Source organism: Pleurodeles waltl, chromosome 2_2, assembly GCF_031143425.1.
Source record: "Pleurodeles waltl isolate 20211129_DDA chromosome 2_2, aPleWal1.hap1.20221129, whole genome shotgun sequence".
NCBI lineage: Eukaryota > Metazoa > Chordata > Amphibia > Caudata > Salamandridae > Pleurodeles > Pleurodeles waltl.
In genome coordinates, this window is record NC_090439.1 from 208265009 (window position 1) to 208291806 (window position 26798).

General features: G+C 42.7%; 1 protein-coding gene across 7 annotated transcripts in view; it reads right to left on the bottom strand.

Moving 5' to 3' along the window:
- Nucleotides 1–26798, bottom strand: part of TRIO (trio Rho guanine nucleotide exchange factor) — a 3522386-nt gene that overhangs the window by 2408285 nt on the left and 1087303 nt on the right. For all 7 annotated transcript variants that reach the window (XR_011200906.1, XM_069219639.1, XM_069219640.1 and 4 more), the window contains exon 16: nt 12756–12875. Coding sequence is in view for 6 of the 7 variants with exons in the window: in XM_069219639.1 (XP_069075740.1) it covers nt 12756–12875 (120 nt within the window). In the remaining variant the exon portion in view is untranslated. The remainder of the gene's footprint in view (nt 1–12755; nt 12876–26798) is intronic.

The following is a 26798-nucleotide window of genomic DNA, read 5'->3' on the forward strand; positions in this document are numbered from 1 at the left end:
CAAAGAAGTGTAGATCCATTATAAGGGACGATATAGTCATTGCACAGAGATTCACAAAAATAGGTTCAACATCAGATCTCATAGGGATAAAATTGACCAGTCAGAATCTAGTTAAGGGTCTTTTGGCACTTGAGGAAAGAATGAGACCGGGTACCGCCTCCCAAATGACACTTGTTCATAAACTTCCTCAACTAAACCGGTTCCCACAAGAGAGAAATAACACTATAATGGCCCAGTATCCTTGCCCGCAGAGTAGGGATCGAAAACAAAGCCATATTTCAGACATAGATTGACGTGAAGCCTCTGCCGCTGAAGTTCCCGCCGCTGAAGTTGGGAGTGATGGCATAACTCATCCTGACTTTTATAACATAAAAAATGACCTATCTAATATCCTGGGAGCAGACCCCAAAACATATTGCAATGGCTCGCCAAAGGAGAAGCCCCAGCAAGAAATACTTTGTACATATGAGACTAGGGAAAATTTACCAGAAAATGGGCAAGACCATGACTTACCGATTAAGATCTTATCCTGGAATGTGGCAGGCCTGACTCAGAAAATAGCTAATCCTGACTGGTGCAGACTTATAGATCAACACCACATCATTTTATTGCAGGAGACATGGGCGCCATCTGTAGTAAATAGAGAAGGCTATTGGACCTTCCAGAAGGCGGCACTACCATCACCATCAGGTAGGGCTTCAGGCGGCCTGACAATTTGGTTAAAACAAGACCTGTTCCCAAAAGTTAAAGAGATAGTATCCCCTACGAGGGATCTACTAGCTGTTGCGGTTGAAATCAGTACCGTTAAAGGTCCTGCTAACATAATAATCGTAAATTTATATATCAGACCTGGCACCCAAAGGACCCAGACCATTCAGATGAGTTCAATAGTAGATTTTTTTAACTGCCTACCTAATGGGCGGGGTTTAATGGCCGCGGGTGACTTCAATATGCAATTGAATTGCAGAGATGGCAATCAGCAAGAGGGATCCCAGCTCACAGACTCATGGGATAGATCAGGGCCGGTGCAAATTACATCCAAGAAAGAAGGAGGAGACACAGAACTACTGGAAGACCTAATAAAAATAAAGGGCTTAAGGATAGTTAATGGGAATACCAGATCAGATAACCCGGCGTCACCAACATATAGGAGAGGCGTATACACTAGCCACCTGGACTATGTTTTAGTAAATGACGCCCTCTGGAAATCCCTAACTGATATGATAGTCCTTCCTCGTACTGACAGTGACCATCTAGCCTTAAGCACCTCCTTTTCCACTATTTTATTTAGTTCCAAGACACTGTCAACGTGGACTTTAAATAGTGCCCTCACTAGGACCAATGATCGTAAAAATGTGAAATGGGATCGAGTTGAAAGTGATGCAAATTTTCAGCTAGCGATCTATAGATCGCTTGCAACAACACTTTCTCCCCTGAAACATACAAATATCAAATTGGTTGATTTGGTCGATCTTCACAACACCCTGGTCACCCGACTAAAACCACACTTCCAGACGGTAAGGAGGCGGACAGAGACTGTGATTAAAACCTCTAGGTGGTTCTCCAACTCCTGCCGTCAAGCTAAGATACAGTTACTGGGAGCACTTAAGGAAGGGAACCCAAGAGAGATAAGGAAGAACAGGTCTGTATATAAAGACGCACTTAATAATGCAAAAAAAGAATGGGCGAATAGGAATTGGAATAAGATGGTTGTGGCGCTCCAGGAGAAGGATCTTAACCTATTCTGGAAACTAGTGTCAGATAAGAGTAGCTCCCAAGAAATGGTAAGCTACCCTGTTATCCAGCCAGAAACTTGGATGACGCACTTTTCAAATATATATAGGAAACCACATACCAATAGTACTATTACACTCCTACCAAAACCTAATGAGCCTGTTGGCAATACTTTAACGTGGGGGAGTATAACACCACCCAAATTTGATCTGGACCTATTTTCCCTAAAAGAATCAACAGAGGCTCTCAAATCTACACGTAAGGGAAAGGCCCCTGGTCTTGATGGCATCCCAGGAGATCTATATCTTGCTCGTTTGACAACGTGGTCATTGTATCTAAATGCACTTAGTAACGAGATACTGAGGGGGGGAGGACTCCCTATTACATGGCAAGGAGCAGTTATAGTCCCTATCTATAAGAAAGGACCAAGGGATCAACCTAACAACTACAGGCCTATTAGTCTTATTGATGTTAGCCCAAAAATTTTTGCTAAGCAAGTGCTTAACAGACTACAGATATGGATAGAGGACTCCCAAATTCTCTCCGAATTTCAGGGAGGCTTCAGAAGAGGAGTGAGTACAATAGACCAGGCATTTAGGTTTAACCTCCTTTGCTGGAAATACCTGTCACTCAATAAAAGCCAATTGTATGTAGCTTTTATCGATTTAAAAGCTGCTTTTGACACGGTTCCTCGGGATACACTATGGGAAGTTATGGAGAGCTATCAACCCAATAACGAACTACTAAGACTGATTAGATACCTCTATGAAGGGACGTATGCTCATGTACGTTGGTCAGATAGTGGTGACTTAACGGAAGCCATACCCGTCAATAGAGGGGTTAGGCAGGGCTGCATCTTGGCACCAACACTATTTAATCTTTACATAAACGGTGCTGTGGACCAATTGTTACACTGTAATCACGATGCCCCTAGACTAGCTGGAACCCCGGTCCCTATTTTAATGTTTGCCGACGACACCTTATTAATTTCAAGAACACCTATGGGTTTGCAAAATGAACTGGACACCTTTTATAATTTTTGCTCCAATAGAGGACTTGAAATTAATCTAACAAAATCTAAGTTTATGGCCTTTAACCCACACAAACTATTTAGGGGAAAAATGACGATAGCAGGCCAACCAGTGGAGAGAGTCAGACAATTTGACTACTTGGGGATCAGGCTAAGTGACGACCAGCGCTGGTCGGCACAGATCAAGAAGAGTCTGACAACACTTAGGCAAAGGGCTATAGTGATAGCTAAGAAAATAGCTAATACTTGTGAAGGGGAGATAACACCTGCCATCACAGTTTATAAAGCAGTGGCAGTAGCGGCCTCAATTTATGGTGCCGAGCTTTGGGGTCATACCAATTCCAGATGTCTGACCACTGTAGAAAACCGGTTTATTTGAAACTTCCTAAAGTTGCCAATGAGCACCCCTCTCACTCCGCTTAGATTTGATTTAGCCCTAAATGAAATACACAACGAAATTGCACTATACCTCTAATGTATTGGATTAATCTTTGGACCTCAGAGGACCGGTCCACTCTCCATACAGCACTAGATGAATTTCTTACAAATAACAGCGTACTAAAGATCCCTTGGTTCAGACACTTCAGAGACACGTGTAAATTTCTCAAAATGGAGGAGGTGTGGAGTGCTCCTCACAATTTGGTAAAGGAAATAAAGGAACGTGTAAAAAAGTGCTACTGGGAGAACATTCTGACCCAAACCTGGTTAAAAAATCATGGCAGTCTGACTTTGCAGTTCTTAGACCACAAATGCAGTCCCAAGTTTGAGGCCTACATGGATAATGTAAATCCTCCATATATCAAAACACTATTCATTAAGTTTAGACTAGGGACCCTTCCGCTTAAGTCATTTACAGCGCAATGGAGAACGGAGGACTGCAATTCAATATACTGCCACCATGTCAAAAGACAAAAGAGTCACTTGCGCACTTTATGCTTTTCTGCCCTAGATATCTGGTACCCAGGAAAAAGTGGATTGCTCCATTATGTAGGGAAATTGGAATAAGGGAATGGAATACGGCATTACGACTCCTAACAACTGATACAAGTGAAAAAATAGTTTTCTCTGTGGTGGGATACCTGCGAAGTGCATGGTCAATAAGAACAAAAGAATTATTATAAATGTGTAATTCCAACACATTGGTTTTAGACTATATTCATTTAATATATCAGTTCTTAATTGGATGAAGCTATAGTCTTAATGGTCTGGATTTTTAGTTTTAAAGAATAATGATGATTTGCATGTTTTTATAAATCTGTGACCTCAATATTTATCTAGGGTTCTTAAAAAAGTAAATTATGTAATTTTCTCCTTCTATACCAGTAAACAGAGATAAATGATAAAATTGGTCCCCCAGCGGCGAGGTTCTTGTAAAAAAAAAAAAAAAACAAAAAAAAACACAGGAGACACGAACTATAACTCTGATAATCACGTGCTTTTAATAATTTGGTTTTAGATTATAATTAATTAGTCTGATAAATTTTAATTGATTGAAGCCAAATTCTAACGATCTAATAGTTTTATACGCCTCGAGATTTTGTAAAAGCAAAAATGTTTAAAAACAATGTTGTCTAGACATTCTTAAAATGTTTAAAGTGCTACGTTTCTTAATCATGTTATGTCTTGTATTGTCTACTTTTATGGCTTATAGCCGAAATAAAGATATATAACGAACATTGATAATAGATGTTCATCGATTACTACATAGCTAGGATACTTCATGCGATCCAAAAGATTAATCTGCCTATACGCGTCCCCTTTTAAGTTTACTTAAGGACCAGGCATGCTTGCATATCCATATATAAAACACATAGGATGACTCAATCTGGCAGAACCTGTTGGATGCTGCCAGACTTATTAATAATACGTCTTTCTGGAAAGTGCTGTCTGACAGATATATAGAGGGCAAGAACATAATTCGCACCCATATCCAGCCTTGGAGTTGGGTTGACCACTTTTCTAATCTCTATGCTATGCCTTGTAATCCTCCCTCTTGTAACCTCTATTCCCAACAGCCAGCTGTAATGTGCTTACCATTTGGTGACCTGAGAATGGATATGTGCAAACAGGATGACTATATTGTTTTTACCCTGGAGGAAACACTAGCTGCAATTAATTCTCTGAAACACTCCAAAGCCCCAGGTCCAGATAAGATACCGGGGGACCTATATAAGTCCGAGCCAGTGATCTGGTCCAGTTATATAAATATGATATGTAATGCAATAGCAGCAGGGGGCTCGATACCCAGTACCTAGAAAGGGGCCGAAATAGTTTCCATCTATAAAAAGGGAGTGGCGAGTTCTCCTGGCAACTATAGACCTATCAGTCTTATTGATAATCTTCAGAAAATGTGTGCCAAACAACTACTGGAAAGGCTTTTAGATTCGGTTGACACCCTTTATGAGATGTCTCCACTTCAGGCAGGTTTCCGCCCCAAAATTAGTAACGTGGATCAGGTTTTTAGGCTGGCACTTTTATATTGGAAATACGTAACGCTTGCTAAACAAAAATTGTATGTTGCCTTCATGGAGCTTCGGTCTGCGTTTGATATGGTCCCTAGAGGGTAATTATGGGATGTTCAATGTAAAATAGGGATTCCAACAAACATAATCCACCTCCTACAACGCTTACATGAGGGCACAAACGCCCAGGTGAGGTGGGGTAATCAGGCAGAATTGATAGATCATATTGCTATTCGACGGGGGGTTAGTCAAGGTTGTGTTTTGGCACCAATCCTATTTAATTTATATATAAATGAGGTGGTACAAGCTGTGTCTCTTTGCCAAAATTATGCTTCTTCCCTAAATGAGCAAAGGATCCCTATACTATTCTTTGCAGATGATTCTCTCCTTATTTCCAAGACCCCAATGGGTCTCCAGACCCTTGTGGATAAGTTTATAACCTTCTGTACTGATCATGGGTTGGAACTAAATGCTAGTAAAACTAAATTAATGGTGTTTAGCCCATGACCAGCTTTAGCTGGGGGTCCTTTGGGGGAAGTAAGCTCAATAGATTACCTGGGTGTGAGGATCTCTAATAAATTGCTCTGGGAAGAACAGATCAACAAGAGTGTGTCCCTTCTTCAACATAGATCTGGGGCCATTCTGCGCTTGTAGAAGAGTATAGCTACAGAAGCCGTTTCTACGGCTATAAATATTTATCTAAAGCGCGAAATGCTGCTATTTATGGCGCTTAAGTGTGGGGCTCTTGTAAAACCACTAAATTATTGGTGGGCAAGAACAACTTTGCTAGAGCACTACTTGCGTGCCCAGATACCACCCCCCTGATTACCATCTTTTTGGATCTTGGTTTTAATCGTATCACTGATACGATAGCCCTTAAACGACTACTCTTTTGGGTAAGAATTTGGACGACTCCCCAGCTTGTTGTTTATAGGGACTCTCTTCTTGACCTTCTAAAAAGATCTAATGTAGTTTCTATTCCATGGTTTAGGCATGTTTGTAACTGGTTCCGTACCCTGGGGCTTGGGAACTATTGGGAGAACCCACAGGACTTAGAGAAGGCCCACAAACTGCCTTTGAAAACAGCATACTGGTCCATTGTCAGGAACAACTATCTCCTTGCTTCATCACATGGACGATTAACTAATGCTTTCCTTGGTTTTAAATGGTATCCTGAGTTTGAGCCTTTTTTAGATCTTATCACCGACATTTTGGGGAAGAGTCTGTATGTTTGCTTCCGTTGTGGGCGTTTACCGCTACTGTCTTTTGCCAGCAGTCATCGCCGGTATTTAGCCTATGTCCATGCTGTAGTACTGCTTTGGAATCAGTTGAACACTATGTTCTTCTGCACAGCATATGTCTACCCCCGACGTAAGTGGATTCCTCCAGTTTGTCAGATGTTGGGCTTTAGGCAATTGGCTACTGCCCTTAGGATTTTAAAAAGCAATACTTCTGTTATTTTGATCCATGCAGTTAGAACGTTTCTTGTGGCTGCATGGTATATACAGACTCATTTTTTAAAATTATTGTAATTTATAATTACGTATGTCCTGGGATATGTATTTTGAGATTTTATTGGTTTTATCGTTAATAATGAATTATGTTTTTATTGTTCGTTATTCATTCACTTCTTTCTACTAAATTTTATCTGTATATGAAATTATACGAATAATGTTTTTTTTCCGCTTTGATGGTTTATGACTAAATAAAGCTTGTGTTATTAATATTATTATTATCATCAGTAAAACACAGTGGCCATATTGAGTGTGAGGATTAAGACTACCATGTCCAGCAAGTTCTTCTTCAATGCCAATTGCATAGCTGTGAGCTCTAAGAGGCTGACTTATTGCTGTATCTGTACTGTCAGTAAATGACCCCGGACTGTGAGGCCACAGTGGTAAAACTCAGACACTTTCTGTGTGTCACCATTAAGATATATGTTTTGCACTGTGCAGTGTCAACATTAGATCCTACCTTGACTCACTGCTTTGCTCACTAAGTATTCTTAAAGGGGGTGCCGAGTCAGTCTGCCATTTTGCATTAGGGCAACACAAAAAAAGATCATGCATATGGGTTTCATAAACTTACCGACCGTCAGATGCTGTGACATCTGATTAAGAAAAATGAATGCTGGGAATGCCATAATTCTCCGATGCGAGGTAAGCCTTCCTTGGGTTATCAATTTTCCCTCCAGAAAATATAGTAATTATTTGGGCTCAAAGAGTTTTTTTTGCATTGATTGTTAAAAGTAGCTGGTGTAAAAGGCCTGCAATGTGTTAAGTTTGGTTGTGGCATTTTGGCTGAAACACCCTTCAGCAGTAAGTCATTTAGGTATGGGTACACATGAATTCCCTGTCTGCACCAACGTGCCACCACTGCAAAACCTTTTGTGACGAGTGCAGGATTTATGCTCAAAGGAAAAAACAATTACTGATATTTGGTAACTAACACAAACTAGAAGTACGGGTCGTAAGCTGGATGCACAGATATGTTCCAGTAAACATCTAGTAAGTCCACCGAGGGCACCAATTGTCCCTCCTGCAAAAGGTATGGCAAAGGTCTTGTGCAGGTTATATTAGGACAAGAACTATCTCTTTCCTATATGAGCAAGCATAACAAATACACTCGCCCTATTTGTCAGGTGAACCTTCTTTATGGCTTATTTTGCTAGAAGCAAGATCTCCTCCTAAAAATAAGTAATAGATGGTATCTGATGATTTTGTGCTTCAGTGGTAAAAAGGCTAGTGGCAGTGATGTGAGCTCTATGCTGAAGCCATCATACACATTGGTTAGAACCTTGTGACCCATGGCTGCTTTCCGTCATTGAGGTGGAAACCATGGCTAAAACCTAACGGCCAGTGGTTGTTCCCTGCAAATGAGGTGGAATCAACCTCAGTCTCTCGCAGACAAGTGGGATGTGACTGTGTAAAGGGAAGTGTTGTCAACGTTTGAAGAGGTTCCTCTACTTTGAGACCTTCCAACCTGTGGGTCAAAGAGGCCACAAAAGGTACTTTTGGTATACTAAGAACTCTGGAATTGATTTATCTGCTCCTGTAGTTTCACAATTAAGGTTAGCCTTCGCACCCTGTTTGTTTCCACACCCCAGCTTTACTATGTTTTGCCATCTCCCACAGAAAGATTAGATGCAGCCTTCAGTTCAGGATGAATAAACATGGCTTGATAAAACTGGTTTAAAGATGACTCTGCAGTCGAAGCACGCAGTATCTGTTCAAAATCATAAATCTTCTCTTGATCTGGGGGAACACACAAACCTACATATGTTGCAGACATTCCGGATGAATCTGGCTGTTTTCTTCAATTCACACTATCAAGAGAAAAGGAAACTGACCACCCTGTGGTGAACGCACTGTCTATAAGCACAGCAGCTGAAATATGGCTATATGGGAAGGTGATCCTGTGTGTTGTATCTTGTAGGATTAAAAGTATCGATGAGCTTTTGCATAGGTTTTGAAAAAGTAGAACTGTTCACATTTCCTGTGAAAGTATACAAAAGAAAAGCATAGAACACCATGCTTTCGAAAGGTGTATAAAATACAGCTAAAAGGGTTGGGGTAGAATACATAGGCCAGTTGCTGAAGGCGCTGCTGAATTACAGAGTTCCATCTTTAGGCCAGAAGGCACAATAAGGTACGGGAGGAGACATTATGTGACTTGGCATTTTATGCAGAATTTAAATTACCCTAATTTGCCTATATATTGCTGAGATTGCTATAATTCCAATCATTCTTGTTGACTAATAGTGTATAGTAAGTTAGTATATAGTGTGACAAATATTGTGAGTGCATACTGATTCCGGAGTGCTATGCTCTGTAAAAACCACCCACAGATGTAATTCTCGGACAGGCTTGTCACACTCCTAACACTCTTACTTACCATTGATTCCATATTAGCATACCATTGATTTTATTGTTTCAGTTAGTTAAAACCATAACAATTGTGCAACTGGCATAATAAAATACATTACACTGCAATTAAAATGTCTTTACAAATAAACAGTTTTTAGAGCAGGTTGTACACAGAAAGTTTACATTTTAACTGTCCACAGACCTCCTGAGCTCTAGAGTACAAAAAGTGCACGTGCTTGACTCTGATGAATCATTCATTAATTGTCTGAAAGTTAAACCCAGACAGAAAATGTATCTTTCTCAGCAACTGAGTTACAGCACTTTGTGTTTTTAAAATCTTAAACATGAGTCTTAAAAGTGCTTATAGTGCACTATGCACCAGAGTAGCACCCTAATGCAGGGGCCCTAAGTGCGAGCCCTGTAACCTTAACAAGTGCTGACAAAGATAGTAGCTGTTAATTCGAAGGGATTAAACGCTGTACTATTTTAGTAATCCCTCCATTTTGCTGTAAACTTGTGCGTCACTTATGCCGCAGCACTGTGGTCAAAAACTTGACAAACTTGCAGTTTAGCTGTGGATAGTGTGGATTGAAACAAGCTACTATGGCTGCTCTGCAGGTCCGAACAATTCTGTCATTGAACATTCTTGTAAGAAGCCTCCTTCGAAGGTCTTGCAGACCTGGACAGACAAAAGTTATACGAATGAGATTTTCTTTAAGGCACGCACAATGCCTACATTTCTCCGGGCTTGCATTCCTCCATAATGGAAGATTAGCTGAAGTTGGCAAATTGTCCAATCGGATCATCATTAATTGATGTTTCATTAGTGTTGAATAGGGTATGGAGAGATAGGCAGCCGGCTTTGACACAGTGCCTTATGATTATCCACACATGAGAGCCTGCGCTTTATTAGCGCCTCTTATGAATGAGTCACATACAGGTGCTGCCTCCCACAGGTCTTGCAGATGTAGTTGGCTAATGGATGACCGTAGATATTTATTATAAGCTGACTGCCGGACAGCTTTTAGAGACAACCAAAGTGCGCCATTCAATTTATTGGCTGAGTGCCTAATTTTCTACCAAGTCTTTACTGCCTCAGCTTTTGCTGCCAGGCCTTGCCGAACTAACCCAAATTCCAAGCGAAGCTGCACCTGCGAGGCTGATTGTGATAATTTGAAAACTCAGCTGAATACGTTAAGCTGGATTTTGTCTATGAGAGACGCTTCCAGACCGCACATTGCCACTCTGGCGTAATTAAGTGTAGGAGGCAATCTGGAAGAAATGACAGTTAACAATGGATGAAATGAGAGGCCCTGAAGGCGTTTTTCCAAGAGAGAAAAATCATAGGTGAACGCTGTTGCTTTTTGAGCTCTATATTTTCTCTGTTGGCTGAAGGTGCCTTTGGCATCTAGGATTACTCCTAGGTATTTATAATATGGCACCATTTTCAACAAGATGTTGTTTAAGGCCATCCTAGTGTGGGAGTCTGCCTGCAACCTACCAGCATAATTTTAGATTTTGACACACTGATTTCTTGTTGGTTGGAATTAACGTAGTTGGCCAGAATGCTTTAAGATCTTTGTAGGCCAACCTTCATGCAACTAAACAAGACCAGGGCGTCTGCGTATAATAAATGTGTTAATGAGATCTCTCCCAAATGGGGAGGATGAATATTTCCCATGTCAAGGGCAGGGGAGAAATCTGCCATGAATAAATACTGAGCAAGCACACAACCTTGTTTCAAACCAAAGGTTGTAAAATTTTTCCTTGAAAGCCTCATGCTGTCTCCAATTTTTGTTCGTACCCATGTGTCGGAGTATAATAAAATTATTGCATTCAAGAGGGGTGCCGGGAGACCCCATTGCTTTCGTTTACTCCAGAGCCACTGTCTGTTCATTCAGTCAAAACGAACTTGAAATCTATAAAGCCAAGATATAACCTTCTATGTCGCTGTCTACTCTGTGTGGAAGTAAGTTATCAGTATGTTAATCATGGTGACCACTCCTTTTCTAAATCCTCTTTGGTTAGAGGGAATGATGGTATGTTTATCAGACCATGCTATTAATTCAGCAAGAAGCAAGGAGGCATCATTTTTTGCCTCTACGTCAAGAAGGGCGATTAACTTGTAACTGGCTAGGCTATCTCTGTCGCTGCCCTTGAAAAATGGGTTAATTATGAAGCCTCGCCACCTCTCAGGGATTATCCCTCCCAGTCTATTGTCCTAGTAAAGGGAACTCAGCACCTCAGACCAAAAAACAGCTTCTTCCCTAAAGATGGCTTGTGGAAGGCCTTTAGGCCCAGGGGCCTCTTCTCGGTGGGCCTTAAGGAGTACTCTATATGTACTGTCAGAGACCAGAGTAAGATCAGCAGCCTCTTTGTTAGTCACCGGGAAAGGGTAATTATATTCCCTGCTTTTTGACCGTGATGTTAATAGAATGCTATTTCCGCTAGATTGCTGCTTTGCTGAAAAGACTGTCTTAAGATAGCTTGCCCAATCATTTTCAGTAATATTTGAGTTATTAATTAAATTTCCTGGGATGTTTAGATGATTAATAATTTTCCAGAATTTTCTGGGTTTTTTCTCTTTTGCAGCATGTATTAACTTTAACCAAAAGAGGCTCTTGCTTTCAGCTTTTTCCTTCCATATTTGCCTTTTGAATTCCTTGTTAGCCTTCTTCAGTTGTTCCCAGAGATGTTAATGGCCTGGACAAGCCTTCAAACATCTTGCCAGTTTCCTTTAAGCATTCTTAAAAGAACTGCATAATTTCGCAAGACGAGCCGAGGTGGTTTGACTAGCTTGTTGAAAAGGCCGTGATAGGGTGAAGGAAGAGTACTGTTAGGAAATTTTCTTTAGAAAGTTTTCCCAGGCTTCCAATATATGATCATAAGTCTTGAGGTTCTCCTGTATAATCAACCTGGCAGATGATGATAGGGTTGCTATTGTATCTGATGACCAGCGTAGTATCTACAAATTCGTTGATTCTGTGGTGCCTGCCCATGTAGGAGCTCGAGGATAAATTGATGGGCACTTTTACTTACTAGAGCATAATTCTGCAGGGAAGGAGTGAGAGACACCCTGTCTAATTGTCTCCAAAAAAGCAATAGTTTCCTTCGGGCTCTACCCAGTGTGATCCAAATGATTTGTGTGTAACAGAACACAATCTCAATTACAATGCAACAAAATAAACCATAAAATTCTATTATATGGCTTTCAGCCTATCCATCTGATTTCTGAAACGGTGAATTATGGAAAGGGCCTTTTGTCAAACCCATCCCAGATCTACAAACCATGGTCCCCTTTATCATTCTGTTTTTTAGGACATCTTCTGCTGATATATATATGTCGCTTTCTGAGCTGCAATATACTTGTCCATGTAGGCCGACCATGATTAAATTGTATGCATCGAATGGCTACTACATCTGAAGTTAAAGCAACAGTGTACCAAACTTTACACCTACAACACAGCAGAGTTTAAATTTTTCAGTTCAAAACAAACATTCCTAAAAAATAAATACAAAACTCAAAAAATGTAAACTGATAGTAATGCATTAAAGTACATACATATAAGTGTGGGTAGGCTTCACCCCAAATAATAGATCTGTATTAATTACATAGCAATTTGGGCAAAACAATGTTTTCATAAAAATAAATACTATTTTTACCTCTATAGCATGCTGGAACTGCTCATGCTCACGCTGTAGCTGCTCTGCCTCCTGCAGGGAGCTGGCAGTGATGAGACCAGCATTGAGCATGGACTCTCCGTTACGAATCCAGCCCAGCACCTGCAACAGCAAAGTAACACAAAAATGCTTGGGTCAAGCACTCACAACGCAGTGGCTCCCCACACCCCCAATCAACATTTGAACATGTATAACGTATTATATTATTATTTACATGCTTGTGGTATACATACAGCATTGGGATACTATGCAGCATCGTAAAAAAAGGTGTGATGGCTGTCCCATCATTCCACTGACAGGTGCATATGTCAGAAAACATGCAGACCAGTGGAATAACGCAGGAGTCATTTGCTTCAGTTTAGATTTAAAAACATATGGGTATGCCGTCGTTAGGGGATAACCGAGGAGCGGGAATGATGAGTAATGGAGAAAGCAGTATATAGTGATTGGGGAGAACAAAAGGGATAAAATACCACAGAAGCAAATGCGCAAAACATCAACACAGAGCACAGGGTGGAGGAGAAAGGAGCACACAGATGAGAAAGAGCAGAGTTTTGGCTTTGGGTTCCATGTAAGCTATAAAAACCTTAATTCCTCTGGGGCCAAAGTTCCCAGAAATTCTCAAGTAGGGTTCTGAGGGTTCCGGCTCATTCTGGGCTGAAATACCATAGCTATCACCCATGGACACTGAATACATTGTTTATAGGTAGGCATAATATTGACATTTGCAAGACATTTGGATTGCGATAACCTACAGGAACGCACACATCATGCCACCCTACATTCCCCTGTGTGTCTGATTTTCAATAATGCCCCAGAGGCTAGTTCTGTTCTTTGAGTGCTGTCTGACCCTTTGTCCAAATACTACAGTCATCCCCTCCAAGGTAACTAAAAGATAATGTGCTTTTAGAGTTAGATTTGATATCTGAAGGGCATTGTGGGTTGGAAAATGTGCTTGGATTTAGACAAGCCAATCCACCCTCAATTCCGCTGGATCACTTGATCTCAGACATGTTCCTAGTTACCGAGCACCCAGATAAAGCTACAAACTCAGAATGCCTTGAAACTGTCATATTTTCCCAAAAATAAGAATAATTTCTTCATATTTCTGTGATGGAAAATTACAGATTTTGATGGAATCTCAAAGGCCTCTTGTAGGAGGCTGGCCTGGTTTGTAGTGGGTACCTAAGGTACTTACACCTTATACCAGGTTCAATTATCCCTTATTAGTGAAATGTAGTCAGTGTCTAGAAGCCAGGCTCTCTAGGGGTCCTGTGGATGAGGAGACACGAAAAGCTCATTCAATACCACTGTAGTCACACAGTACTCACACACATGAAAGAAAATACTCAGTTGTACAAAAATAAAGGTACTTTATTTTGGTGACACAAATGCCAAAAATACCTTAGAGCAGAGGTTCCCGACCTGTGCGCCGTGGCACCCTGGTGCGCCTCCAAAACTACCCAGGGGCACCGCAAAGTAAATATTCAGAGGGCAATTTCTTTCTTTTTTCAAGCTGGCTTTCAAACGTTTTGCTAAGATGAAACTCCCTCTAGTACCACTAGATGGCAGTGCGGCATGCAAAATAGCACAGGAATTGATCCTATCTGTCAGAACAGTTAACATAAACTATGAGCAATGCAGAAATAAAAACAGAGGCACGTGTTGGACTTAAGTATGTTTACCGTGTCACTTTTAAGGAAATTGTGGTATTGTTTTAATAAAATATTTTATTTAATCCTGAAGGGCACTGTTTTTAGTCTTGTTAATGTTAGTTGGTGGGAAGACTTTTTAACATCTTTTGTAGTGTAGGAAAAGTTCTTATTACTATGATAGTATGCAGCATGTTTAATGCATAAATGTGTTTTTACTTTTTTGATATGGTCTTATGTGGACCTCCATCAGAGTTTTGTACCATAATAAGAACTGAATTGACACGGACTGTGACACACGACTGTAGTGAGAAGGAATCAGAGACTGCAGACAAATACTGAGGTCTGAGACAGGAGAGTTCAAAGACTCCATCAGACACTAGAAGAGACAGAAGCAGAGTTAAGATAATGGTGGCTGCTGGAAAATTTAGTAAAGTACTTTAGTAAAGTACTTGAAAGTGAAATATAGTAGTGCTGATTAGTGGAGCTGCATTATTATATATCAAATGTTGCTCCTTGACAACTAGAATGACTCAAGGAAGAGCTCCCTGTGCTAGAGGCAATTTTTAAGGAACAAAACATAGTTTTAAAGAAAATGATTATGCAGACCACAGTGCTGAAGAGCATTGTTTCTGTCTTAACCAATGAAAGTTTTTTTTATTTTTTATTAAACAACTGTTATATATTTTTTTATTTTGCTACATCTATGATTATAATACCTTCATAGTTCCGACCAAGTATTTTTTAGGGAACAAAATGGAAGAACTCCAGATGGCGGGCTTATAAGCCCTATACCCCAGTCGCTAAAACAAAAATAACACAGTGGGGAGCCGCAGCCAACTGCCAAAAGGTCAAGGGAGCCACGGGTCCAAAAAGTTTGCGGACCACTGCCTTAGAGACTAGACTCCCTTAGGCGGTAAGTAATATACACAGTTTATACACTAGAATGCATAAATAGCTGTAAAAACAGTTAGAGAACAGTGCAAATAGTGAAAATTATAATAGTTAGAAATGGGCTTGGGGGAACAAAAACCATATACTAAAATAGTGGAATGTGAAAGTCGGTTTCCAACCTAGGAAAGTGTAGTGTGTAGAGAGGAACTAGGGGCGTAAGAAAACACCAAAGTTAAGTAATAGAACCCACCCCAGAACACAGGAAAGCAGGGGTAAATCACAGTCACTTTCCTAGAGCACACAAGAACATGAGAAAGAAGATTATGCAAGAACCAGAAGAGACTGCAAGACACGAACAATGGATTCCTGGACCTGAAGACCTGTGGAAGAAGGGCACCAAGTCCAAGAAGCAATGAAGTGTCCAGGGAGAACAGGAACCCCGGCTAACCCAGATATAAGTGCAAAAGAAGAGTAATCGGTGAAGAAGATCAGTCAGTACTGCTCCCAAGAAGACGGGTGTGGGTTCTTGGTTGGTGCAGTTGATGTCCCCTGCTGGATGGATGACTGCAGTCTGGTTTGCGTCGCAGGATTCTGCCAACAAGCCTTGGCACACGTAAAGCTCGCGGTTAGTGGAAAATGGCCCTGCTCGGGACCCAGAGGGATCTGGTGGCCTCTGCCGAGGAGGGGGAGACACAGGGGGCTCTCAGCAACTCAGAGAGCCCTCAGAAGACCAGGCAGCGTGCACAGGAGTCCCACAGCACAGGGACAAAGAAGGTGCAAAAGGAGGCCCACGCAGCACTACACAAAGGAATCACATGCCGCCGGAGAACTACGCAGGAGGCTGTGCGTCGCAGGATAGAGTGCTGGGGGCCAGAGCTGCACAGTGCATGAAGAACTTCATGGAAGGATGCCAACAAGCCTTGGCAATTGCAAAACACGCGGTGCATGAGGGTACTGTCTTGAGTGGGGAGGCAAGTTCTTACCCCCACCAAAGTTGGACAGTAGGACGTCAGGACCATCTGGACCACTTTGGTCCACTACCCATGATGCTAGATGCACACACGTCTTCAGGAGAGGGGATCCAAGCCACCAGTCGTCGCTGCAGATGGGTGCCTGCTGAAGCAGGGAAGTGACTCCTTCACTTCAAGGGAGATTCCTTCATTCTTCTAGTGCAGGCTGAAGACAGGCAGTCCTCGGAGGTTGTACGACCTGGAAAGAGTTGAAGTTGCTGGCAGGAGCTGAAGATACAATGTTGCAGAAGTTGACTTTGCTTCTTTGTTGCAGTTTGTAGAGTTCCTGGAGGGCCCAGATGCAGTTTCGTCAGTAGAAGGTGTAGTAAAGGATGCAGAGGATTCCTGCTTGAGTCTTGGAATCTGAATCTGAGGAAACACCCAGAGGAGAGACCCTAAATAGCCCTGAAAGGGGGATTGGTCAGCTACACAGGTAAGCAATGATCAGGGGAGGGCTCTGACGTCACCTGCTGGCACTGGCCACTCAGATGCTCCCAGAGTGCCCTACCACCTTGGAATCCAAGATGGCAGAACCCAAGGACACTCTAGAGGAGCTCTGGGCACCACCCCTGGGGTGGTGATGGACAGGGGAGTGGTTACTCCCCTTTCCTTTGTCCAGTTTCGCTCCAGAGCAGGGATTGGGCGTCCCTGAACCAGTGTAGACTGGACTATGCAAGGAGGGCACCATCTGTGCCCTTCAAAGTATTACCAGAGGCTCTGAGAGGCTACCCCTCCCATGCCTCTAACGCGTATTTCCAAAGGGAGAGGGTGTAACAACCCTCTCCCAAAGGAAATGCTTTGTTCCGCCTTCCTGGGCTCAAGCTGCTTGAGCAACATGAGGGCAGAAACCTGTCTGTGAGGTGGCAGCAGCTTGGGCTGCCTAGAAAACCTCAGAAGGCTGTAATGGCAGTACTGAGGTGCTCTAAGGAGCCACCAGAGTGCATGGACTAATACAACCAATGCTTGCAAAAGCCTTGGGGTATACTTCCAACCTGTTTGATACCAAACATGGCCATATTCGGAGTTAACATTGTGAAACTGTACATAGGTAGTGACCTATGAACAGTGCACGCATAAAATGGTGCCCCCGCACTCACGAAGTCCAGGAAAATGGTACTGGATGACGTGGAGGCACCTCTGCTAGTGCAGGGTTGCCCTCACACACAGGTACTCTGCACCCAGCCTTCAGGGTTGGAAGGCCTGGTATATGGGTGACTTATAAGTGACCTGGTGCAGTGTAAATGGCTGTGAAAGGGTACATGCACCATTTGACACAGTCTGCAATGGCAGTCCTGTAGAAGCCTTTGCACAGGCTCCCTATGGGTGGCAAAAGAAATGCTGCAGCCCATAGGGATCCCCTGGAACCCCAATGCCCTGGGTACCTAAGTACCATATACTAAGGGGGACTTATAAAGGGTGACCAGTTTGCACATTTGGGATGAAATACTGGGTTACAAGTATGCAGTGACAACATTTAGAGGAGAGAGAGAGAGCATAAGCACTGGGGTCCTGGTTAGCAGGATCCCAGTGACACAGTGAAACACAGACATCAGGCAGCAATTGGGGGTAACATACCAAAAAGAGGGTACTTTCCTACACCCCTCCAAACGAGGGACAATAAGGCTAACCTTGCCCAGATGAGTCTTCATTGTCTAAGTGGAAATATCTGGAGAGTCCATCAGCACTGGAGTGGTTACTCCCAGGTCTATGTTCCACTGTAAAGTCCATCCCCATAGGGAAATGGACCACCTCAACAACTTAGGGTTTTCACCTTTCATTTGTTTTAACCATAAAAGGAGTTTGTGGTCTGTCTGAACTATGAAATGAGTCCCAAAGATATATGGTCTCAACTTCTTCAGGGCCCAGACCACATCAAAGGCCTCCCTCTCTATGGCTGACCATAGCTTTTATCTAGGGGTCAACCTTCGACTAATAAAAGCAACAGGTTGATCCTGGCCCTCTGAATTAAGTTGTGATAGCACAGCCACCCCTATCTCTGAAGCATCTGTCTGGACAATAAACTTCTTTGAGTAGTTTGGGCTTTTTAGGACAGGTGCAGTACACATATTGAGGAGCTTAAGCTCCTCAAAAGCTTTCTGACAGCTAGCTGCTCACATTACCTTTTTATGCATCTTCTTGGATTTGAGGTCATTAAGAGGGGCAACAATGGAGCCATAATTCTTAATAAATCTCTTGTAATACCCAGTGAGACCAAGAAAGGCTCTAACCTGGGTCTATGTTGTAGGGGGAGACCAGTCTAAAATAGTCTGGATCTTCCCCTGTAGTGGTTCAATCTGTTCCCCACCAACTAGGTGTCCCAGATAAACCACCTTTCCCTGTCCTATGTGGCACTTTGAAGCCTTGATAGTGAGGCCTGCCTTTTGCAGGGCCTCTAAAACTTTCCAGAGGAGGACCAGGTGGTCATCCCAGGTGGAGCTGAAGGCAGCAATATCATCAAGATTTGCTGCGCTAAGAGCTTCCATGCCTTGGAGGACTATGTTCACCAGCCTCTGAAAAGTGGCAGGTGCATGCTTCAAACTTAAGGACATAATAGTGAACTGATAATGCCCTCCAATGGTAGAGAAAGCTGTCTTAGGTTTAGCCTCTTCTGATAGCTTGATCTGTCAATACCCTGCAGTCAAGTCAAAAGTGCTGAGATACTTGGCAGATGCCAGTTTTACTCTAAGCTCATCTGCCCTGGGTATAGGGTGAGCAGCGGTCTTTGTGACTGTATTGAGCCCTCTATAATCAACACAAAACCTCATCTCCTTTTTCCCATTTTGAAAATGAGGCTTGGGTACTAGCACCATTGAGCTTGCCCAGAGGCTATCTGAGTGCTCAATCACTCCTAAGTCCAACATCTTCTGAACCTCAGACTTAATGCAGTCCCTGACATGGTCAGGCTGTCTATAAATCTTACTTTTGATAGGTAAGCTGTCTCCAGTATCTATGGTGTGTTCACACCAAGTGGTTTGACCAGGTGTCAGAGAGAAAAGTTCAGAGAATTGGCTTAGGAGGTTCCTGAAATCCTCCTTCTGCTCTTCAGAAAGACAATCTGCCAGGATAACTCCTTTCACTGAGCCATCAGCTGCAATGTTGGGTAAGAGTTTAGGGAGAGGGTCAGTCTCATCTTCCTGTCCCTTATCAGTGGCCAGGAGTAGGGTTAAGTCAGCCCTATCATAGTAGGGTTTCAGGCGGTTCACATGAAGTACTCTAAGAGGACTTCTGGGAGTGCCTGGGTCCACTAAATAAGTGACCTCACCCTTCTTTTTCACTCAGATATGGCCACTCCATTTGTCCTGGAGTGCTCTGGGTGCCACAGGCTCCAGTACCCACACCTTCTATCCTGGTTGGTACACCTGCAGGACATCATTCTGATCATGCCATTGTTTTTGCAACCCTTGGCTTGCCTGAAGGTTTTTAGTACCCTTTTTTATGTACTCGGCCAATCTAGATCTTAGGCCAAGTACATAATCCAATGTATCTTGTTTAGGGGGCTTCAAGGGTTGTTCCCACCCCTCCTTCACAAGTGCTAATGGACCCCTAACAGGGTGACCAAAAAGGAGTTCAAATGGGCTGTAGGCCGCTCCCTTCTGGGGTACCTTCCCTGTAGGCAAAAAGGAGGCCTGGTAATAGGACATCCCATCTCCTTCTGAGCTTTTCATATAGTCCCATAATCATACCTGGGAGAGTTTAGTTGAATCTCTCAACCAACCCATTTGTCTGAGGATGGTAAGGTGTGGTGACCTTTTAAGTTACCCCACACTCTTTCCACATTGCTTTTAGGTACGCAGACATTAATTTACTACCTCTGTCTGACATCACCTTTTTTGGAAAGCCCACCCTGGAAAATATTCCCAGGAGGGCCTTTGCCACTGCAGGAGCTGTAGTGGTCATCAGAGGAATTGCTTCCTGATATCTAGTGGTATGGGCCACCACCACCAAGATAATCCTATTGCCAGAAGCAGTAGGAGGGTCAAGGGGGCCAACTATGTCAACCCCTACCCTTTCAAAGGGCACCCCAACCACTGGCAGTGGGATGAAGGTGGCCCTTTGGGGTGCCACAAGTCTTACCATTGGTTAGGCAAGTGACAAGAGTGACAGGACTCTTTTGTGTCTTCTGACATATGAGGCCAGTGAGAGTGAGTGTAATGATATTTGTGTTTTGACCACTGACTCCACGTTGCACTTAGCCCAGCAGCACGCCGTCACATTAGTGACCACCAGATTCATTATGCCTATTGACTTTATTTTAGCCACCGCCATGCTAAAAGCTCCTAGTAATTTTCCATGCCCACGTTATACAATGTGCTCATGTTTTTATTGTGCATGTTTGCGTGCTCCTTCTCACCAAGGGCTTAGGCTGATAAGAATGTACTAGAACGGCAGGGAACGGTTTTGTTTTGATAGAGGGCACCTTGGGATTTTGGCCAATTTCTGACGTTTTCTTTTCAAAGCTGACCTAAAGTAACCAGCATTTTTTTAATAATAAACTTATGGAGTGGGAGAGAGTTTCTAGAACTCTCCTCTCTTGTTTGTTCAAAGTATATAAGAGGCAGAGACCATATGGACCAGGGAGTGACTCAGATATCGGACATACTCAGGATGCTGAGGTGTGTCATCCTTCCCCTAAGGGTAACTGAACTCTCTCTCTCCACGATCGATTCTGGGATAAGGCGGTTTGATGCTGATTAGGAGGGAGATGAAGCAGATTTGCCCGTGCCTCATGGTGATGCATTTTTTAATTCTTGTTATCTGCTTTGCACTGTGACATATATATATATATATATATATATATATATATATATATATATATATATATATATATATATATATACACACGTATATATATATATATATATATATATATATATACATATGTATACACATACACATTTGTTGTGTATATTGTAGTGGAGAATCATTTGTACATATTTTCATTTCATTGCTGTGACCATTTTTAAACTTGTGCTTTCAGCATGCTAATCTCCTTCATGAACCTTGCAAAGTGATTTAATAAATGTCTTCTTTAGACGAAGAAACGCATTCCAGAGATTTTGGTCAGTGCATGAGTGTTTCATCTCAGTCATTAGTGAAGCAAAACATTTTGGCGTAGGTCGGGCAGCCTAAAGGGAGGTTGGAAGTGCACGATTTAAAAGTGAAAATATGTGTGGCAGAGAGTTAAAGGAAGCACCGCAAACCATTTCTGAATATGCATGTGAGATTAAAATGCCTTATACTGTCTTGGGAAATACGTTTTCTTGTTTATCAGGACTTTCTAAATTGTGGGATGAGTGCTTGGATAAAGCAGAGTTATTAACTGCTCCTATATGTTTCAAAAAGGTGCTTTTTGAACGGAATGATGACCCTTTTGTTCTTAGCAGGAGGGGTTGGATACTTTTGTCTGCTTACAGAAAAATGCATGAGAAGTGTGAACAGTTAGAAGATGAGAAACAGCAATTTCATAAACAACTTATTGACACAAATACTGTAACTATGCTGTCTTGTCAGAATAAGTTATTACAAAATAAGGCTGATCTCAATCACGCTGTCGCAGGAAAAGCTGATTTTTCCCATTCCAGTAATGTGGAGGTTAAAAAAGGTAGGGGCGAGTGTGATCTACATGAGCAGAATGTAGTTCGTGCTCAGCCAATATTTAGACGAAAAATAAAGAGTAGCCCACAGAAATTGGCAGGAGTTGAAATGCATTCTTTAAAATATTATACCCAGCAAGAAGTTAAGGATGTGAAAGATATATTCAAGGAGCTTTTGTAGAGTAAAATGTGGATAATTAATTCAGACAAGACAGAAATGTAATGTTTCTAGGAATTCAGTGGAATCCAGGACATAGAGAGGTGTTTCTACAGGCAAAACAAAAGAGTTTGGAGTTTGCCACTCCCCGCACTAAGCAAGAGAGACAGCGATTCATAGGACTGTTTGATTTTTGGAGACAGAATGACCCTCATCTAAGTAAAATCTTAACCCTTTGGTACAAAGTGACCAGAAGAAAACATGAGTTTGAATGGGGTGAAGAGCAGCAGTGTGCTTTTGATTTGGCAAAAGAAGCAATTCAACAGGCTTTAGAATTGTGGACAGTGCAGGAAGGAGACATTGTGTTGCATGTAACTATACAGGGACAATATGTAGATTGGAGCAGGTGGCAAAAGCAGAGAAGAACAGGAGCATCCCTGGGGTTCTGGACTAAAACATTATCTGATGGAACTCTGAAAAACTGGAGAAAGCATTTAAGTGAAGCCCTCCAGATTCTAAATAACATACCATTGACAAATGCTGAAACTGCCCTGATGAGAATGTTAACAAAGATACAACCACATGTGGCCACTAACACCATTATGTACTGGGAAATAAAACCAGGAGCTTCAGCTCCTTACAGAGCCACACCATAATCAGCAGGTCTTGACCTACATGCTTACAAAATTGCCCAACTTGTCATAATTCCAGTGTATGGAGGATTGGTGAGGAAGGGGACTGCCCCAGCCCTTCTGACAGTATGTGGGGAAGGGGGTTTTGGTTCAACTAACAAAAACCCTGGTGCTAAAGTGTGGGTGGAATTCCCAAATGCCCCTCTAGAACCTGCAGAGATTATAGCAAAGGGCCCCAATAATGTCCTGCTGATCATGAAACCAGGAAAGGAAAAATGGGAACATATTCCAGCTGATAAATGTTATTTGTGAGAATGATCGTAATTGTTTCTTTTTCTGATCATAATACAACTTGATTCTGACCATGAGTGTGCTGTGTGGTCTCCCTCCAGGCGTGTGCATGTGGTATCGGGAGGGACAGCCCCCTCAACCTGAACCTGAACAGTAGGCTTATCAGAGGGTAGCGTTAAGCATTTGTTGTACACACACATGCAATAAATGAGGAACACACACGCAAAGACTTAACTCCAGGCCAATAGGTTTTTATATTGAAAAACATATTTTCTTAGTTTATTTTAAGAACCACAGGTTCAAGATTTACAGTAAACACTTTAAATGTAAGGTACTTCAATTGGATACTTTAGGAACTTTGAATAAAAGCAATATCATATACAGTCTTTGTAAAAGTGGCAATAAGCTATTTTCAAAGTGGACACAGTGCAAAAAATCAACAGTTCCTGGGGGAGGTAAGTAAAGGTTAGATTAGGCGGTAAGTAAAACACTTACAAGTCTCAGTCCTGGGGTATAGGCAGCCCACCGTTGGGGGTTCAAGGCAACCCCAAAGTTGCCACACCAGTAGCTCAGGGCCGGTCAGGTGCAGAGGTCAAAGAGGTGCCCAAAACACATAGGCGCCTATGGAGAACAGGGGTGCTCCGGTTCCAGTCTGCCAGCAGGTAAGTACCAGGGGGGATTTGTAGAGCACTGGGGGGACACAATTAGGCACACAAAACACACCCTCAGCGGCACAGGGGCGGACAGGTGCAGTGTGCAAAGCAGGCAGTGGTCACCTCAGCTCAGGACACCTTAGGGGCTGTCCTGCCTGGTGGGTGACTCCTTTGTGTTTTTCTTATTATCTCCTCCAGCCTTGCCACCAAAAGTGGGGGCAGAGGCCAGAGGGGCGGCATCTCCACTAGCTGGGATGCCCTGGGGCGCTGTAACAAAAGGGGTGAGCCTTTGAGGCTCACCGCCAGGTGTTACAGTTCCTGCACGGGGAGGAGAGAAGGACCTCCACCCAGTACAGACTTTGTTCCTGGCCACAGAGTGACAAAGGCACTCTCCCCATGTGGCCAGCAACATGTCTGTTGAGTGGCAGGCTGGCAGAAACTGGTCATCCTACACTAGTAGCTGGATTGGTATTCAGGGGGCATCTCTAAGATGCCCTCTGTGTGTATGTTACAATACATTGCACACTGGCATCAGTGTGCATTTGTTGTGCTGAGAAGTTTGATACCAAACTTCCCAGATTTCAGTGTAGTCATTATGGAACTGTGGAGTTCGTGTTTGACAAACTCCCAGACCATATACTCTTATGGCTACCCGCAACTTACAATGTCTAAGATTTTGCTTAGACACTGTAGGGGCATAGTGCTCATATGCCCTCACCTGTGGTATAGTACACCCTGCCTTAGGGCTGTAAGGCCTGCTGGAGGTATGACTTACCTAAGCCACAGGCAGTGTGAGGTTGGCATGGCACTCTGAGGGGAGTGCCATGTCGACTTAGTCATTTTCTCCCCACCAGCACACACAAGCTGTGAGGCAGTGTGCATGTGCTGAGTGAGGGGTCCCAGGGTGGCATAAGACATGCTGCAGCCCTTAGAGAACTTCCCTGGCATCAGGGTCCTTGGTACCAGGGGTACCAGTTACAAGGGACTTACCTGAGTGCCAGGGTTGTGCCAATTGTGGAGACTAAAGTACAGTTTAGGGAAAGAACACTGGTGCTGGGGCCCTGTTAGCAGGGTCCCAGCACACTTTCAATCAAAACTTAGCATCAGCAAAAGCAAAAAGTTAGGGGGTAACCATGCCAAGGAGGCATTTCCTTACAGAATATTGAACCTTAAGTCGTTCTATTGTAGGTGTGCCTGGTTTAGCTGTTTATAAATACCTGAATGATCAATAAATTAATCACACTTCTCGGGCATTATAGTGATTACACTTATTTCATTATGTTGCTGTGTACACTGCATACCTAATTTGCTTGTAATATTAAAAAAAAAAAAAAAAAAAAAAAAAAAAGTTTTTGTTAGGACTATAGGGTATATGAGTCACTGGTCAAAAGGGTGGAGTGTAATGATATTTGTGTTTTCACCACTGACTCCACGTTGCACTTAGCCTAGCAGCACACCATCACATTAGTGACCACCAGCTTCATTATGCCTATTGACGTTATTTTAGCATTATCCACCGCCACGTTAAAAGCTGCAAGTATTTTTCCATGATAAAATGTGCTTCTTGCTCATTTTTTTATTCTGCATGTTTGCTTGTTCTTTCTCACCAAGGGCTTAGGCTGATAAGAAGGTACTAGGATGGCAGGGAACGTTTTTGTTTTGATAGAGGGCACCTTGGGATTTTGGCCAATTCCCGACATGTTCTTTTCAAAACTGACCTAAAGTAAACAGCATTTTTTTAAATAATAAAAATATGAGGTGGGAGGGATTTTCTAGAATTCTCCTCTATTGTTTGTTCAAGGTATGTAAGAGGCCGAGACCAGAAAGACCGGGGAGTGACTGAGATCCCAGACATGCTCAAGACACTGAGGTGTATCATTCATCCCGTGAGGATAATTGATCTCTATCTCCAAGATCGATTCTGGGATGTGGCGGTCTGATGCTGATAAGGAGGAAGATGAAGCAGATTACCCATGCCTCATGGTGATGCATTTTTAATTCATTATTTGCTTTGCATTGTAATATAGATACATATATTTGCTGTGTGTATTGCAGTGGAGAATCATTTGTACATGTTTTAATTTCATTGCTGTGACCATTTTTAAGTGTGTGCTTTCAGCATGCTAATCTCCTTTACGAACATTTCAAAGTGATTTAATAAATGTCTTGTCAGTGCATGAGTGTTTCATCCCGGTCATTAGTGAAGCAAAACAGATTGGGACCAGTCTGTGCCGGGTCTTGCTTTGCCCCAAATGTCCAGCAAGGAGAATGTCATGTGCTAGTGTCAGAATCAACTCCCTATACTGCAAGGGGATGGCCAGACACCTGGTAGCACCAGGTTTTGGGTCCCTTGCCTCTATATAAAGGAGATTGTTTTCCTAGTACACTCTGTGAGAGTCACTTACATCCCCTACTTCCTGTTTGACAGCTTGCTGTCTCAAACCCTCAAGTGTGGGACAAGTCTGCTGTGCCAAACTCAACTCCTCCCTGGTAGGCCCGCTGCACCCAAGAGATCACCTGCATCAGCTATAAACTCTTCTGGTGTAGGTTCTGCACAGGAAGTTGACTCCTCCTCATTAAAAGGGGAATCTTCAGTGGAGGGAGGGATAGTGGATAAAGGTTAACCCTTTCTACCCATAGTTTTAAGGAGCACTTGGTCCATTGTTCAAGGATCCAAGTTTCACTTTCCTCTTTGCTTCTTGGCCTGAGCCCTAGTTAAAGCAAAGATTTGCCCAGGAATGCCTAGCATTTCTGCATGAGCCTCTAACTCCACTTCAGCCTAAGCTGAGGTCTCCAAATCATTGCCCAGTAGACACTCTACAGATAGGTGAGTGGATACCACAACTTTCTTTGGACCAGTAAACCCCCCTACCCCCCCTGCTGAGATTCACAACAGCCATGGGGTGGCTAACAGTGTTACTGTGGGCGTCGGTCACTTGGTACTGATGACCAAGTAGGTGTTGGTCAGGGGCTACCAGTTCTTCCATCACTATTGTGAAACTGGCACCTGTGTCCCTGTAGGCCTCAACCTGAACAACATTTTTTAGGGGTTGTTGCTTGTACTTATCCATATTAAGGGGACAAGCAACAAGTGTGGCAAGGTCAATGCCACCACCAGAGACTAAAACAGTCTCAGTGGTTT